Genomic DNA, 14,454 nt, shown 5'->3' on the forward strand with positions numbered 1-14,454 from the left:
CTGTGCTGTAGGCTTTGTGATTCGATGTGATTTAGGCACCACCACCTGGAGCTAGCTTATACCATTTTTCTAAATTTTAGTTGAGTGCTGCTATTACTAAGTTATATTGTATGAACTGTGTCAGCATACGCGTGGTGTAGGTACATGAGGATTGTTGTACTATTGACGTTTTGTAATTGGAGTCATTCCTCTGACTTTGCTCTGACTTCTAAGTTCAAAGCATAATGATTGCAGATGGGGGGATGGTTTAAATATATCCTCGCATGTACAATGGGAAATGGGTGGGTTTGGCAGCTGCTCATTGTACATACAGGTAGTTCTCCTATAACACGATAGTTGCATTCTTGCGTGCCCTCGCGCTATAGAAAATCGCCATAAATCGCGTTATAGGGAAATTGTTATAGAAAATCGCTGTACCTCTACAGCAGAAAGTTCATGTTATCCAAACAGCGTCCTCTATTCATCAATCGTGTTACAGCCAATTCGCGTTAACAAAACACACGTTATAGCAGAGCTACCTGTACTATTTGGTTTTGCTCTGAGTTAAGGTTAATGGTGATGAGGGAGATTCAGTATTTAAAGGGACAGACAGCTGTTTCTGCAATCGCAGACGTGACCACAGGATGGTGGGCTGTCTCCCTGGCTCAAAGGTCAAAAGGTCCCTGCCCGGCCGTGGTACACTCTGAGGAGGGAGACAAAATTCTAGACAAAATAGATGGAGAGAAACTATTCCTGTTGTTTGAAGGGTTAGCAACCCAAGGACACCAATTTAATGTGTTTGTCAAAAGAGCTAAAGGTGACATGAGGAAAATCTTTTTTGACGCAATGTGTGTAGGATTTTGAATGCACTCCGAGTGTGTGGTGGAAGCAGATTCACTCTTGGTTTCCAAAAGGAGTTAAAATAAGAAAGTCTTTCTTAATTGTAAGCACTGGAAGTGAAAAGATTTACAGGGCTATTAGGAAAGTGGGATTATAGGAGCAGTTGCTGCAGAGAGCTGGTATGGCCACGCAGGGCTGAGTGGCCTTCTGTGCTGTGATCATTCTAAGATTTATAATAGAAACTAAAAACAGGTGGGACATAAAATTGGCATAAGACCCAAACCCACCCATTTTCTGCCGTATGGAATAGGTTAAAATTGACCCATGGTTAGTTTAATCTGTTGAATGTGATAGCAAGTATCCAAGACTTTACACAGTGAATGACTTTGTTTTCAAGGGATAGGTGCTTTTTTTTAAAGCAGCATGTGTTATCATAATGTGAATGAATGTACCTGTTGCTAGCCAAGTGCACAAGGTCAACACCAAAATTTTTGCCAACTGTGGCCATTTGATTTAACTCCAGTTTTCAGCCTTTACTTTGTAGCGTACTGCCCACTCACTCCCCATTTTAACTTCCAGACCACTTCAAAGGAAGAGCATGCTATCTTTATGAGGGAATTTGTAGATCATAGTGACAGAAATGGCATTATTAGACCAAAAAGGGCAAAGAAAATCTTTTAAGATAGAGGGCAGTATCATGATTAAATGCATCATCTGATGATAGCACAATGCAGCTTGGGGGAACTTGCTGCACGCAAGTTGGCTGTCACACTTTGTATGTTGCTTGGTAACAGTGCTTCACGTGTTTTTAATTGGTTGTCAGGTGGTGTATGGAATGAGCTGCCAGAGGAGGTGGTGAAGGCTGGTACAATTGCAACATTTAAAAGGCATCAGGATGGGTACATGAGTAGAAAAGGCTCAGAGGGTTATGGGCCAAATGCCAGCAAATTGAACTAGATTAATTTAAGATACCTGGTCGGCTTGGATGAGTTAGACTGAAGGGTCTGGTTCCATGCTGTACAACCCTGTAACACTATGCTTTGAGACATCGTGAGATTGTGAAGGTTGCTATATAAATGCAATTCAGTTCAGGTGATAGAGCTTGGTGTTGCGATGTCTTCGTTCGCAGATCAGTCGCTATTTTACCAACCTGAGTCCCCTCAACAACTGCAATTTCTGGCCTCTTCACAACTGATTCATCTCAAGGAACTGCTAAATTGTCTCTCGACTCAAGTGTAACTCTATAACTCAAATTCTAATTTCAGTTTTCTAGCGCGAAATAGATTTGTGGCTCAGGGGCAGTCCAGTGCAGTGATTAATGTGCATTATAATGGTGTCCATTTCAAAGACCATTTGTAAAACAAAAATAAACCAGTTGTACAGTTGCCAGTGTACATAATTATGCTGTGGTTAATGTGAGTTTTGTTTCAGGCAAATTTCTGATGCCTCTTTATCTTAATGTCTTTTTTTTAATAAATGACCTTCGTTTGAGAAAAATGCAGCCTTGTTTTAGGGATTACAATTTATATTATTATTTTCTGTCTGTCTTTGAGTCTCTCCTCCCTTTCCCTTCTTAAGAGGCCGTGTTCGTCATGCATCATTTTATTGCTGAAACCTGAGCCTGTAACTTGCGTACCTAGCTGTCTAAGCTGGCTGATAGCACAAACCACCCCCCACCCTCCACTACTGACTGTTGCACAGAAGGACCTGTTTGTGTTTCTCTGTTCTCTCCCTGTTGGAAAGCAACTCCCCGCTGATTAGGATTCAGTTGAATGGCGCAGTAAGCTCACTAGAGCATTGCCTGACATTTCAGTATTTTGAAGATTTAAATTTCGCTTTTTTTTAAAACTCATTCCCACATTTCACTCCACTTGCCTGATGAAGTTGCATCCTTTCTAAATGCTTTGAGTCTGCCACTGCACGTCTTTTGTACAGAGCCCAAGCAGTCAAGTGGAAATCTGTGTGGACAGACACTTTGGCCTATGGGTGAAGGAATAGAGCATCATTGCCACCCTTGTCCTGGTTTTACCTTGTGTTCACATGTACATTTATCACTGAATGATAATCAGGTGGACCCCTACCTTATTGTTCCCTTTTGTAAATTATGATAGCTGTTGCTGTTTGCAGCAACTCCTTCCACATTCATAGAATCCCTACAGTGTGGAAACAGGCCATTCGGCCCAACAAGTGTACACCACCACTCCAAAGAACATCCCACCCAGACCCATTCCCCTACCTTTCCCATATCTAACCCACCTAACCAAATTAAGCATGACCAATCCACCTACCCTGCATATCTTTGGACTGTGGGAGGAAACCGGAACACTCTGAGGAAACCCACACAGACACGGGGAGAATGTGCAAACTCCGTATAGACAGTCACCTGAGGATGGAGTCGAACCCAGGTCCCTGGTGCTGTGAGGCAGCTGTGCCAACCACTGAGCCACCATACCGCCCTATTCGTAGTTGGAGTTAACTAACTCAGCACAGATTGTTTGGGAACTTCCTTAACTGCCTGACAAAGGTTTATTCAATGAATACCTTACTAAGTTGCCATAGTCCTGTCGGACTGTAGGGCTGCTATCCCATTTAGAGGGTAATGGGTGCTGTTGGTTTAATCTGAGGGTCTCCACGCCTTGGGCAAAAGGAGAGGTTGAAAAGGAAACAGTCCTTCATGGTAATTTCAGCTGGTACAGAAGTAAACCTATTGAACCATTAGAAGAGCAATTAATCTCCCTGTTCTTCATGTGATTCTTCTGTTAGAACCTCAGTAGGAACTGGTTCTTCTTTTCAAAAAAGTATATAGGTAATTAGAAAGCCCAGTTATTGAATAAATTAATGAAGCCACAAGATTCTGCTGTTTTAAACAGATTTTGCTCCTATAAAGGAGCCAACAAAGCCAACACTAAATGCTTCCTTATTCTATACTGTAACATGATGTAAACATGACCACAATTTGCCTCATAATTCGGAATTAAACTATAAATTCCATATTAAATGGTAGACTGGAGTAAGACAGGCCTTGAGAATCAGTGATCACAGAGGCACAAAAGTCTTTCAAATTCTATCTTCACGATAAATTTCAGATCTTCTCTTATTAGAACCTAGTCTATGCAGCGCACAACGAACCCAAGTTCCATGGGCATGGTATTCACCACAAATTCCACATGTCTGTAGAATTTTGTCAAATTGGTCTAGATAAGGTAGACCCACTGATGTTATCTTCAATAACAGATAGAATTGTAGGAAGTTGTTGTTGATTTCTGGTCTAGACCCTTCTTCAGTCTTCCCTGTTCTGCACCACAGTACTCATCCACTATAGGAGTTGGCTAGCTCAGGCTGGTCAACTGGTTTGCAGCGCAGACTGATGCCAACAGCATGGGTTCAATTCCCACACGAGCTGAGGCTACCACAAAGGACTGCACCCATGCCATTAGCATTGTGGAAGCTCCAGTGTATTAATTAGATTACTTTAGATTAGGAAAACAAATTAAAACAATCATGCAGTTAGAAGATTTCTTTATAGCGAAGATGCATGAGCAAACAGCTTCCATACCTCAACACACTTCCATATCTCATTTGTTCCACACCTCATTTGTCCACTTTCAGCTTTAGTGTCGTTTTGCATCCAGAACAAGATATTAAAGGGGGCGGCGGGTTGTGGGAGTGGTGGTACTGAGTGGCTGAATCCAGTTCATCTTTGGTCGTGGGACTCTGTTAGTACAGTAACGGGTGTTGAATACATTGAGTATAATCATATCAAATGCTGTGTTGTTGCTAGGTGTCCCCAGTCTGGTTTGTGCTAGTTTGTATGGTAAGCTGCTGATGTGCAGGAAAATAGCTTGCACCTCCAGGTATTTCTCCAGTTTTGTATGTCACTTGCGTTCATCACTTGTTTAACTGACAGACAATCTGATGTACTTGGATTGCATGTTTGTTGTAAGCGACTTTATAATGCACTACAACATTTCCTTACTCATCCTATACCCGATCAAGAACTGATGAGTATGGAAGTTACTGGGCACTGTGGATAATATATTGGATTCTTATGTGGAAATTGTCCTATCATTAATTCAAATCCATTGGATGAAAAATTAATCAAGAATAGAAGGGCTAAAATTTGGGAACCATTTTTACCAAAAGGAATTTCTGACAACTTGCAAACTCGGACCTTCGCTTTCACTGAATTTTTTTTTATATTAAATCATTCGCAGTTACCAACATTTAGAGGAAAGCTTTTTAAATGTTCGTTATGTATTCTGAGGTGTGTAATACGTTTCCACATGCCTGTGCCAGGATGCACTAAGATTCAGGGATAGCTCGATCTCCTGTTCAAGCACTGTTATCTGGATGTGGAAATCAGACCTTTTTGTAACATTCTTCACTTGAACTGGCCAGCTACCGTAATTTTGCTACTGTGACCATAGGGCATCCAACAGTTGTTGAATTTGACAAATAACATACATTGTGCAGGTCTGTTTGTAATGGGTTGACATCTGCACTAGTAGTTTAATGCACACAAATTCAAAACACACTAAAATAATTTGAGATTTTGAGTTCTTTTTATAACATTCCGGCATCAGTAAAAGTAATCATGAAGCTCTCTGAAATTTAGTGAATCAATTAAATGTCCTTAAAAAAGGAAATCTACCAAGCTGACCAGATCTGGTCTGTACAAGACTGCAGCCCCATGTCAACATGCTTGATTTTTAAAACGCTTTCTATCAGTTTGGGTTAGGAAATAAATATTGGCCTTAGAGTTTCTTTTAGTTGGCATGGTGTGGCAGTCTCTCGGCCTGACATGGCCTCCTGGTCTTGAGGCGATACCAGAGCGACCTCCCAACCTCATGACCCTCGAGGTGAAGCCTGGCATAGTCAGGAGCCAAGGCCCAGTGCGGACTGGCGGCTAGGTACCAGCATGGTCTCGATTGGAAGACCGCTGTTCTGAATTTTTATGTCTGCAATGCTGGACATTTTTATTTCTCTATTTTCCAAGATCTTGTAACTGAAGAAGTTGCACCTCGGGATCTTTTTGTACCTAAGAAGGCACTGTAAGTGGCAACTTATAAACTTTTCACCGTACTCGTTCGAGTACATGTGAGAATAAAGCTAATTCAATTCAGTTCAGTCATGTATGTGATGTGGGTGCCACCTTTATTGCCTTTCCCTAATTGCCCTAGAATCGATAGGTTGCCTCAGCCATTTCAGAAGGCAGTTAACCTTGTGTGTCCGACGTCTTGCGTGGGTCAGATGTTTAGTGGTGGTTATATGGTAACCATTAGACTAGCATTTTTTTTGTTGAATTCAAACTTCACCATCTACCATGAAGAGATGCAAACCCCTGGCCCCAGGATGTTTCCCTGGGGCTCTGAGTTCCCAGTCCAGTGACATTGCCACGATGTCACTGCCTACCCTGAAACTGAATTGACACGCATCTGCAGAATGTAAAAAGACACATGTAGATATTAACTTTAGGCCACATCTCTTTTATCAGTCATTGTTTTAGTTTGAAATCTATGTTGAGGGCTGTGGCTAATGTTTGCCCTAAGCTGTGTGGCCATGCAACAATGTGAAGCTTCATGACAAGCTGGACACAAGTCAACTCCTTTTAAAGTATCATTTCAGTGTGGCTGTGCAAACCATATAGAGGCCTCGCACTCTGAATTTAACCACACGCAGAAGAATTGCAAAGGGCTTGTATTAGCTGAGGTCAATTGTTCAGAAGCCTACCATAAAGGGTGAAAACCGTGTAAAAGCAAGAAATTTAATGTGGTATGGGTTAAAGGATGACGTGTTTGATTTTATAATTTTGGTACATTATAGGAGGAAGGAAAAATGCAAAGAGATGTCACTTTTAAGTGCCGTGGAAAGCCTTGTCTTGTAATATGAGATGATCTGTGAATCTTGTTTTTACGAAAGCAGCCAAAGGAGCTGAAGTGCATGCAGTTTGCTGCTTGGACACAAGTGGTAATTTAAGCAGAAAAGCATCATCTACTGAGGTAGCTTTTCTCTGAAACAATATTGTCTGGTTTTCTTCGAAGTGAGATGAATGCAAAGTAGAAAAACTTAGTGCCACATCTTTGACTAGATCATTGCACAGAAACACCAAACAGTTGCTTGTTGAGAATCAGAACCAGTATCAGAATTGGATATGCCAACATGTTATAGGCTCAGAACAATTACTGCCCTGTTAAGTTGCTGCTAATTCGTGAATGGCAGTTTCACAAATGATCTGTTCCCAGTGTTTGTTTTCTACAATTAATCTTATCCCTACTGCCCTGTCTTTGCCTTATTTTCTGTAAATTTGGTCCTATTTTCTCTCCTCCAGGATTGACTATTATCTGAAGAAGGGCCACTGGACATGAAACTTTGACTCTGTTTTCTCTGTCTACAGATGCTGCCAGACTTGAGTTTCTCCAACTATTCATGTTTTTGTTTCAGATATCCAACATCTGCAGTTCTTTCTTTTTTCATCCCTATTTTGGTCCCTCAGTCTTTCAGCCAGCTGGAGTAAACTAGAAAAGCTCAAGCATTGATTAATGCAATGAAACATTATTTTAAAAATCACGCCAGTTGTATTCTGTATGCTTTTTTTTCTCTTTGCAGCTCACAACTGCTGTGAGACGGTGAAAGTTGTGCTGTGTGCCTCCAAGAAAGGATTTCCCATTTCTGTGCTGGCAGAAGAGAATTTCCAATATGTCCAGGACACTGTGTATGACATGGCACAGTTCTTGGTGAGCAGTGCTGGATCTCAAGAAGCACTCAACGCTATTAGGATAATGGATAACTTTCGCGAATCCTCCGACAATGTGGCATTACTGGATAAAAATCTGACTTTGGAGGTGCAACATCTGCTGCTACCAGCCACGTGGAATGTGCTGGGTCCAGATCCCACGTTGCCAGGTAGGGATTGCGTGCTGTTCATAAACTGATTCATTGTCCCATCAGCTCAACATGGGGACATTTGTAAAAAACTGTTTAGCACCTCTACCCTGTTTCAATGTTCAGAAAACTCGATGATTCTTTGTAACTTTCCTGCATCCACCTGCCTTAATTTCATATCCCTTTATTTCATTAAAGCAAATATCTATAGAGCTTCAATTTAAAATGAAGTGACCCAACATCTGTTGCTTTCGGCGATAAAAATCCTTACACTTTTTGTCACTTGTGTGAAGACATGTTGCTTCATAGCACCAGGAACCCAGGTTCAATTCCAGCCTTAGGTGCCCCTCTGTGTGGAGTTTGCACGTTCTCCCTGTGTCTGCATGGTTTTCCTCCTACAACCCAAAGTTGTGCAGGTTAGGTAGATTGACCATGCTAAATTGCCCTCATGTGTCCAGGGATGTGCGGGCCAGGTGGATCAGCCATGGGAAATGTGGGGTTATAGGGATCAGGTGGTAGGCTGGGTCTGGGTCTGAGTGGGATGCTCTCTGGAGGGTCAGTGTGGATTTGATGAGCCGAATGGCCTTTTTCCGCACTGTAGGGATTGATTCTATGATTCTATGGTCTCTTTTGAATGGTCTAGCTATAATGGCTCCCAACTAGCATCCCAACTAATTTCTTTTCTGGAGTGCACAGAACTTTAATTTTAAATGCATGGTCCCTTTAAATTTGGTGTAGCCATGCATGGATGGTCACTTAAAGGGACCGACTTGTAGTTGAGCCACGAGAGAACTTTGTAACTGTCGAACAGTTTAGGGGGAAGACTCCTGATGACTCTTACTGTTTGCTGCAACCTTGTGGCTTTACTGTTCCAGACAGGAGGGTGAAGTAATCCAATTGAAAGGTTTGTCTCCCACATCTGGTACTACAGCCTATCATGTGCCCAGATGGATCAAGAGATTTATAATGTAGACAGCAGGAAATAAATATGAAGATTGAATTACAATCGTCTTTGAAGTTTCTAAATTCAGCAAAATCTATATTTTGATTGCATTTGAAGGACTTTATGTTTATTGGTGCCAGTAGAGTATTGGAAAAAGCTTGTGTGTTTCATTGCTGTTAATTCATCCACTCATTGTTCCTGTGCCATTTACAACAATAATAAATCTACCCCAGCGCGACCCAGCACAAAATCTTCTCTTGACACCAAACCCAAGTTCAAAAAGACAAAGACTCTCTATCCCTCTGCACTAATACTAACTAATTTGTGAATGTGATTTTCAATGTGTTGGCAGATCTGTTTTTTGCTACCCTGGGAAAACATCAAGGTGAATCTGTTGTAGATTTTTTTTTTCAGGTTGCTTGAGACTTGTGATCATCTGGACTCTCACGATACAGGTCTCGGGGCAACCAAAAAAATAAAGTTGGTGTAACTACTAACGTCAGTTACCAAGAAGACAGTTTTACAGGGAGAGGTTCTGCTGGTCTTTGACTCTGTTCCTTTACATTCGGGGTCCCATCAACTCATTGTGGGGTGGCACCATTTAACAGGATGCTTAATCCAGTGTGAAGCAGCTTTTGATTATTGTCTTCACCACTTTTTCACAGTGTGTGATTTTTCTTTTAACCTGTCACCGTTGCGCTTTCCTGAAAGGTTGCTCAGTGTTTAATGAAATTGGAGGGACATGAGTGAAGTGACCCCTTACTGAAGGTTCGAGGAAGTTATTAACTCTAGGCACATTTAATCAAAAAAATCCTTGTTTCCAGCCAGTCACGGTCTTGTAGATAGACACCAGCAGGCTGTCTCAATCTCTGTGTAAACTGCAGTTCTTTTGAAGCGAGAATTTTATGTGCGAGTCAACAGACCGTGTGTGTTTGAGATGAATAACTGTTCAATTCTGAATATTTTCCAGCTACAATAGTTCTCTCTCTCTGAATGATTATTCATCTTTTGAGCAGTTTCAGGCGGGTGAATTAAAGGTCACCATGCTAATGGGATTGTTGGCTTGCACTTTACTGGTGTTTACCTCTGGTACCAGTTTCCCCACCGTACAGCTGCCTGGAGAGTCTGACGTTTTAAAAACCAAGGATTGCCTAGATTTATTTTTTGTTTTAAGTTTCTGTGAATGTTCAGGATTGTTTAATCTATCTGCCAAATTGGTTTCATCTGGATTATAAAAGAGAAAGTAAAATTTCTGCATGACAGAACAGGTCCGAGGAGCTTGGTGAATGGCTCCTGTTCCTACATCGCAGAACCTCCAATAATACTTTGCAGTTTCAACTAAAGTCACTAATTAGACAGAAATAAAATCATAAAATTGAATTGCTTTCTGTTCAGAGGTTTCTCTGTTCACCAGTTTTTTAATTTGTTGCCTAGGATTCTTTGTTGAAAATAATTCCCATTAAAATGACAGCACTGTGAATTGTAAGTTTCAAGTGTAGTAGGCACAGGTCATTGATGTTTGTGAGCTGGCTGACTATTTTTTATCAAAAACAAATCTCGTGCGCAGTTGTGAAGTGTTGAGTTTAGGTTATGTAGTTGAGTATGAAATGGCCTAGCTCCAGTTATCTAATAATGGGACATGCATGTTGGAGTGAGCTGATTAAGAAGGTTGGTAAAGAAAGTCTGATGGGGGAATCACTGCCTGCATTAAAGGACTGGCTCGGTAAGAGTTGCTGTGGTGTGCTTCAAGGTAAGATCACATCACACATCAATGAGATTGATGACGCTATGGGATCATTTGGGATTCAGGGTGAGCTTGCCAATTGGATACAAAATTGGCTCAATGGCAGGAGATAGAGCAATGGTGGAGGGTTGTTTTTTGGACTGGGGGCCTGGGACCAACAGTGTTCCATGGAGATCAGTGCTGGGTCTACATTTGTTTGTCATTTGTATAAATGATTTAGATGAGGATATAGAAAGCACGGTTAACAAGTTTATGGTTCCACAGTAGACAGTGAAGATTATCTAAGGTTACAAAACGATCTTGATCATTTGTGTCAATGGACTGAGGAGTGCCAGATGGAGTTTAATTTGGATAAATGCAATGTATTGCATTTTGGTAAAACAAACAGGAAAGACTTATACAATTAAAAATAGGGCCTTGGGTAGTATTGTAGAACCTAGAGACTTAGGGGTTCAGGTACATAATTCTTTGAAGTTTGTATCACGTGTAGATAAGGTGGCTAAGAAGGCATGTAGCATGCTTGCCTTCATTGCTCAGACCTTTTGAGTATAGGAGTTGGGGCATTATATTCAGGTTGTATGGAACTTTGGTGAGGCCTCTTCTGGAGTACTGTATTTAGTTCTTGTCTCTAGAATGATCTGTTAAAGGATATTACTAAACCAGAGAGCATTCAGAAGAGATTTACCAGGATGTTGCCAGTAATGGAGGGTTTAAGTTGTAAGGAGAGGCTGGATAGGCTGGGATTTCTTTCACTGGATTGTAGGAGCTTGAAGGGTGATGTTATAGAGGTTTATAAAGTCATGAGGGGTATAGATAAGGTGAACAGCAGGTGTCTTTTTCCTAGGGTGGGAGATTTCAAGACCAGGGGCATATTTTTAAGGTGAGAGGAGAAAGATTTAAAAATGACATGGTGGGCAGTTTTCTTTTACACAGTGGTTTGTGATTAGAATGAACTTCCGGAGGAAGCTGTAGATGCTGGTACAGTTACAGCATTTAAAAGACAATTAGATAAGTACACGAATGAAAAATGTTTGGAGGGATCTGGGCCAAGCATAGGCAGATGGGACCGGTTTAGTTTGGGATTATGGTCGGCGTGGACTGGTTGGACCGAAGGGTCTGTTTCCGTGTTGTATGACTCTATGACTGCCAACATCTCTTTGCTGATTCTGGTTGAGGTGCGAGACTGTTGATCAGACAATTCGGAGAACGTCTTATCCTTCAACTGCAGTCCTTTATTTCCTCCTCAACAGGGTGATGGGGACTCTGTTTGATATCTTACTTCTCTGAAAGCATCTTTGCCTTAGAATTTTATGTGAGTGTCAACCTGAATTATGTGTTCATAGATGTGAATGGAGCTGAAACTGCTTTGTTTATCTACGGGAAAAACACTCTCTCGACTGAGCGAGACATAACAGCCATTTGCATTTCAGGATACTGCCTAGGAGCGCTATCAAATAATGTTTGACACTAAGCCCCGCAAGGAGGTACTGGGGCAGGAGACTGAAAACCTATTCAGAGTGCATTTTAAAAAGAAGATGGAGAGGTTTAGAGAAGATTTTCCAGAACAACTGAAGGTTTAGCCAGCAGTGGTGAAACAATTAAAATCAGACGTATGAGAGCCCAGAGTTGGAGGTGCACAGAGAGCTCTTTGTACAGCCTGACGAGGTTACGGAGGTAGAATGGCGTCAGAAGCAGTCACTCGCTAACGAGAAAATTCCGTGTTACTGATCCTGGATTCCGTGGATCCTAGTGTGGCTGATGTGCCTGATCCTAGAACCACGTCTGTGACTTCACATTTTGTGGGTGTCTCCAGGAGGTAGGTAGGAGCGATGTGCTGGAGGGATCTGAAAACTTGAATGATTCTGTTAAAATTGAGGCATTGTCAGACTGGGAGCCAGCATAGGTCAATGAGTACAAGGCTTATAGTTGATCGGTACTTGGTACAAATTGAGATACAGGCAGTTTGATGAATTCAAGTCAATGGAAGGTGGGTGATTGGCCATGAGAGTATTGGAATAAGCAACATTTGTTTAGTAATAGTTTTCAAGTGACTCATTTTGATTTTGATAAGGAAAAATTGATTTTGCTACAAAGAAGTTAAGATTAATGGTCGGTTACTTGATTTCAATAGTGCTGCTTTTGTTCTCTGCACATCAAAACAAAAATCTTTGTGCTCCTTGGGTTAATGTTTATGCATCAGAATATATTCTTTTACAAGGTTAACAGCAACATTTTTGTCTCCATTGGTAACAAGTTACAAAAGTTTAGTTTACCCGTGTGTGTGTGTGTGAGAGAATCAGCTGTTAAAGACCGTCCTGCTTTTTTCTACATATGTTTCAATACAAATGTCCACCAGAATCTTAATTTTTGTTTCAAAAAAATCAAGTATTTTGTGTTGTATATGTTCCATAACCAACCATTACCAGTTAATGGTTGAGGTAAAAATGCAGCCATCAATTCGTCCTTTTATAAAGTAAATAAAGGTCATTTTTTGGCTTAAAAATAGGAAAGGGTGAACTGCTGGTGAATACAGTAACTTGTCTTCAAGATCTAACATATTACATTAAATTGGCTTGTTAGTTTTAGCTATAATCTCTGGTATACCAGAGACACTGACACATCTACCTCATTAAGATCACACACACGCGCATGCACGCTTACTCTAACCACCCAAGGAAAAATGTCTATGGCATCATTGAAACAAAAACATGATAGTCACTATGAGAATGCTTGTTAAGAGGTTCATCTGTGTCTTGTAATCGTTCATTCCTCATACTGACTGACTGAGCCGCTAATGGGTCCAACACTTCCATATGCTTTTCTTCTTCCTTTTCTCTTTTTGCTGTTTTGTCATTTCTCTTTAAAATCGTTTGTCTTACCTTTTATGCCTCTGTTGTAGTGGCATGGGTGAGAGCAGGCTGTGTGTGGCATGACGGTACCAGCCTGGGGAGCAGCGAGGCCGAGTAAATGAAGATGGCGAAGGCATCTAACAGCAGTGGCAGAAACGCGAGGACGAGGCGGACTCGGCTCCCACCCCAGCCTGAAGTCTCCCAGCAAGTGAGGTGCAGGTCCCAGGCTTAATTCCCTGGTCTGGGCTCGCAGGCTGAGCCAAGGCTTCAGGTCCGCGGCTAGGCCCGGGCTCCTGACAGTGGAGGCGGCGAGTTTGGTCCCAGTGAGGGATTCTGCAGCAGCGGCATCGGCAAGATCAGCCCAATGTGACCTCATGGCGTGATGGCGCCAGAGAGTGGTGACTGTGTTCCAGCTGCGGTGGCGGTGTAGCGAAGCGAAGCATGGTTGCAGTGGTGTTGTCAGTTTAGCAGCATCAGGGTGGAGGAACCTGGATCCGGGCCCATGGCTGGGCTAGAAGCATGAGCTGTTCCAAAGGCCACCTACCTTTACTGAGAAAAAGCAATGATGTCCATCTTAACAGTCCTAGATTTCTGGATTTATATTCTGTGTTTGAAGATGGTGCTGGAGGGTGGCGACACTAAACAACACTTTTTGCTGTATGTGTAATAAATACACATGACAATTGGATAAGCAAAATAAAATAAAACCAAAAACAAATTGCTGGAGATGCTTAATAGGCCTGACAGTACCTTTGGAGAAAAATCAGTTAACATTTCGAGTCCAGTCATTGTACTCCAAACATTAACTCTCCTTTCTTTCCACAGATGCTGCCAAACCTACTAAGTTTCTCCAGAAATTTCTACTTTTGTTTCAGATCTTCAGCATTTACAGTTCTTTGTTTTATTGTGGCATCATTTGATTGAGTGGAGCCGAATGCAGTCTCTAATATTAACCCTTTCAGAACTATTACCTTGCACAACATTTTGAGGCGCGAGGAAACAGCCAAGATCCACACAAGTTTGAGAATATAATTTCCTCTACGATGTGCCCTTGCATCTTTCTATGAGGTGGAGCACAAGATGAATTATTATTAGATTAGTTTTCTTCATCAGGTCTCTTTGTGGGGGGCATCTCGCCCACAGCAGCTTCGCTAGCCACGACACTGCAATGACCTTGGAATGGCTAATGGACTGATGTGTGGAGCTGGGGGAACACA

General features: G+C 41.7%; 1 protein-coding gene across 1 annotated transcript in view; it reads left to right on the forward strand.

Annotated features, from left to right (window-relative positions):
• The window catches only part of LOC109910398 (A-kinase anchor protein 13-like), a 90,273-nt gene that overhangs the window by 23,576 nt on the left and 52,243 nt on the right, over positions 1-14,454 (forward strand). The window contains exon 3 of the mRNA XM_048615749.1: positions 7,426-7,722. Within this exon, the coding sequence (XP_048471706.1) occupies positions 7,426-7,722 (297 nt within the window). The remainder of the gene's footprint in view (positions 1-7,425; positions 7,723-14,454) is intronic.

This window comes from Rhincodon typus, chromosome 33 (genome assembly GCF_021869965.1).
Source record: "Rhincodon typus isolate 14 chromosome 33, sRhiTyp1.1, whole genome shotgun sequence".
NCBI lineage: Eukaryota > Metazoa > Chordata > Chondrichthyes > Orectolobiformes > Rhincodontidae > Rhincodon > Rhincodon typus.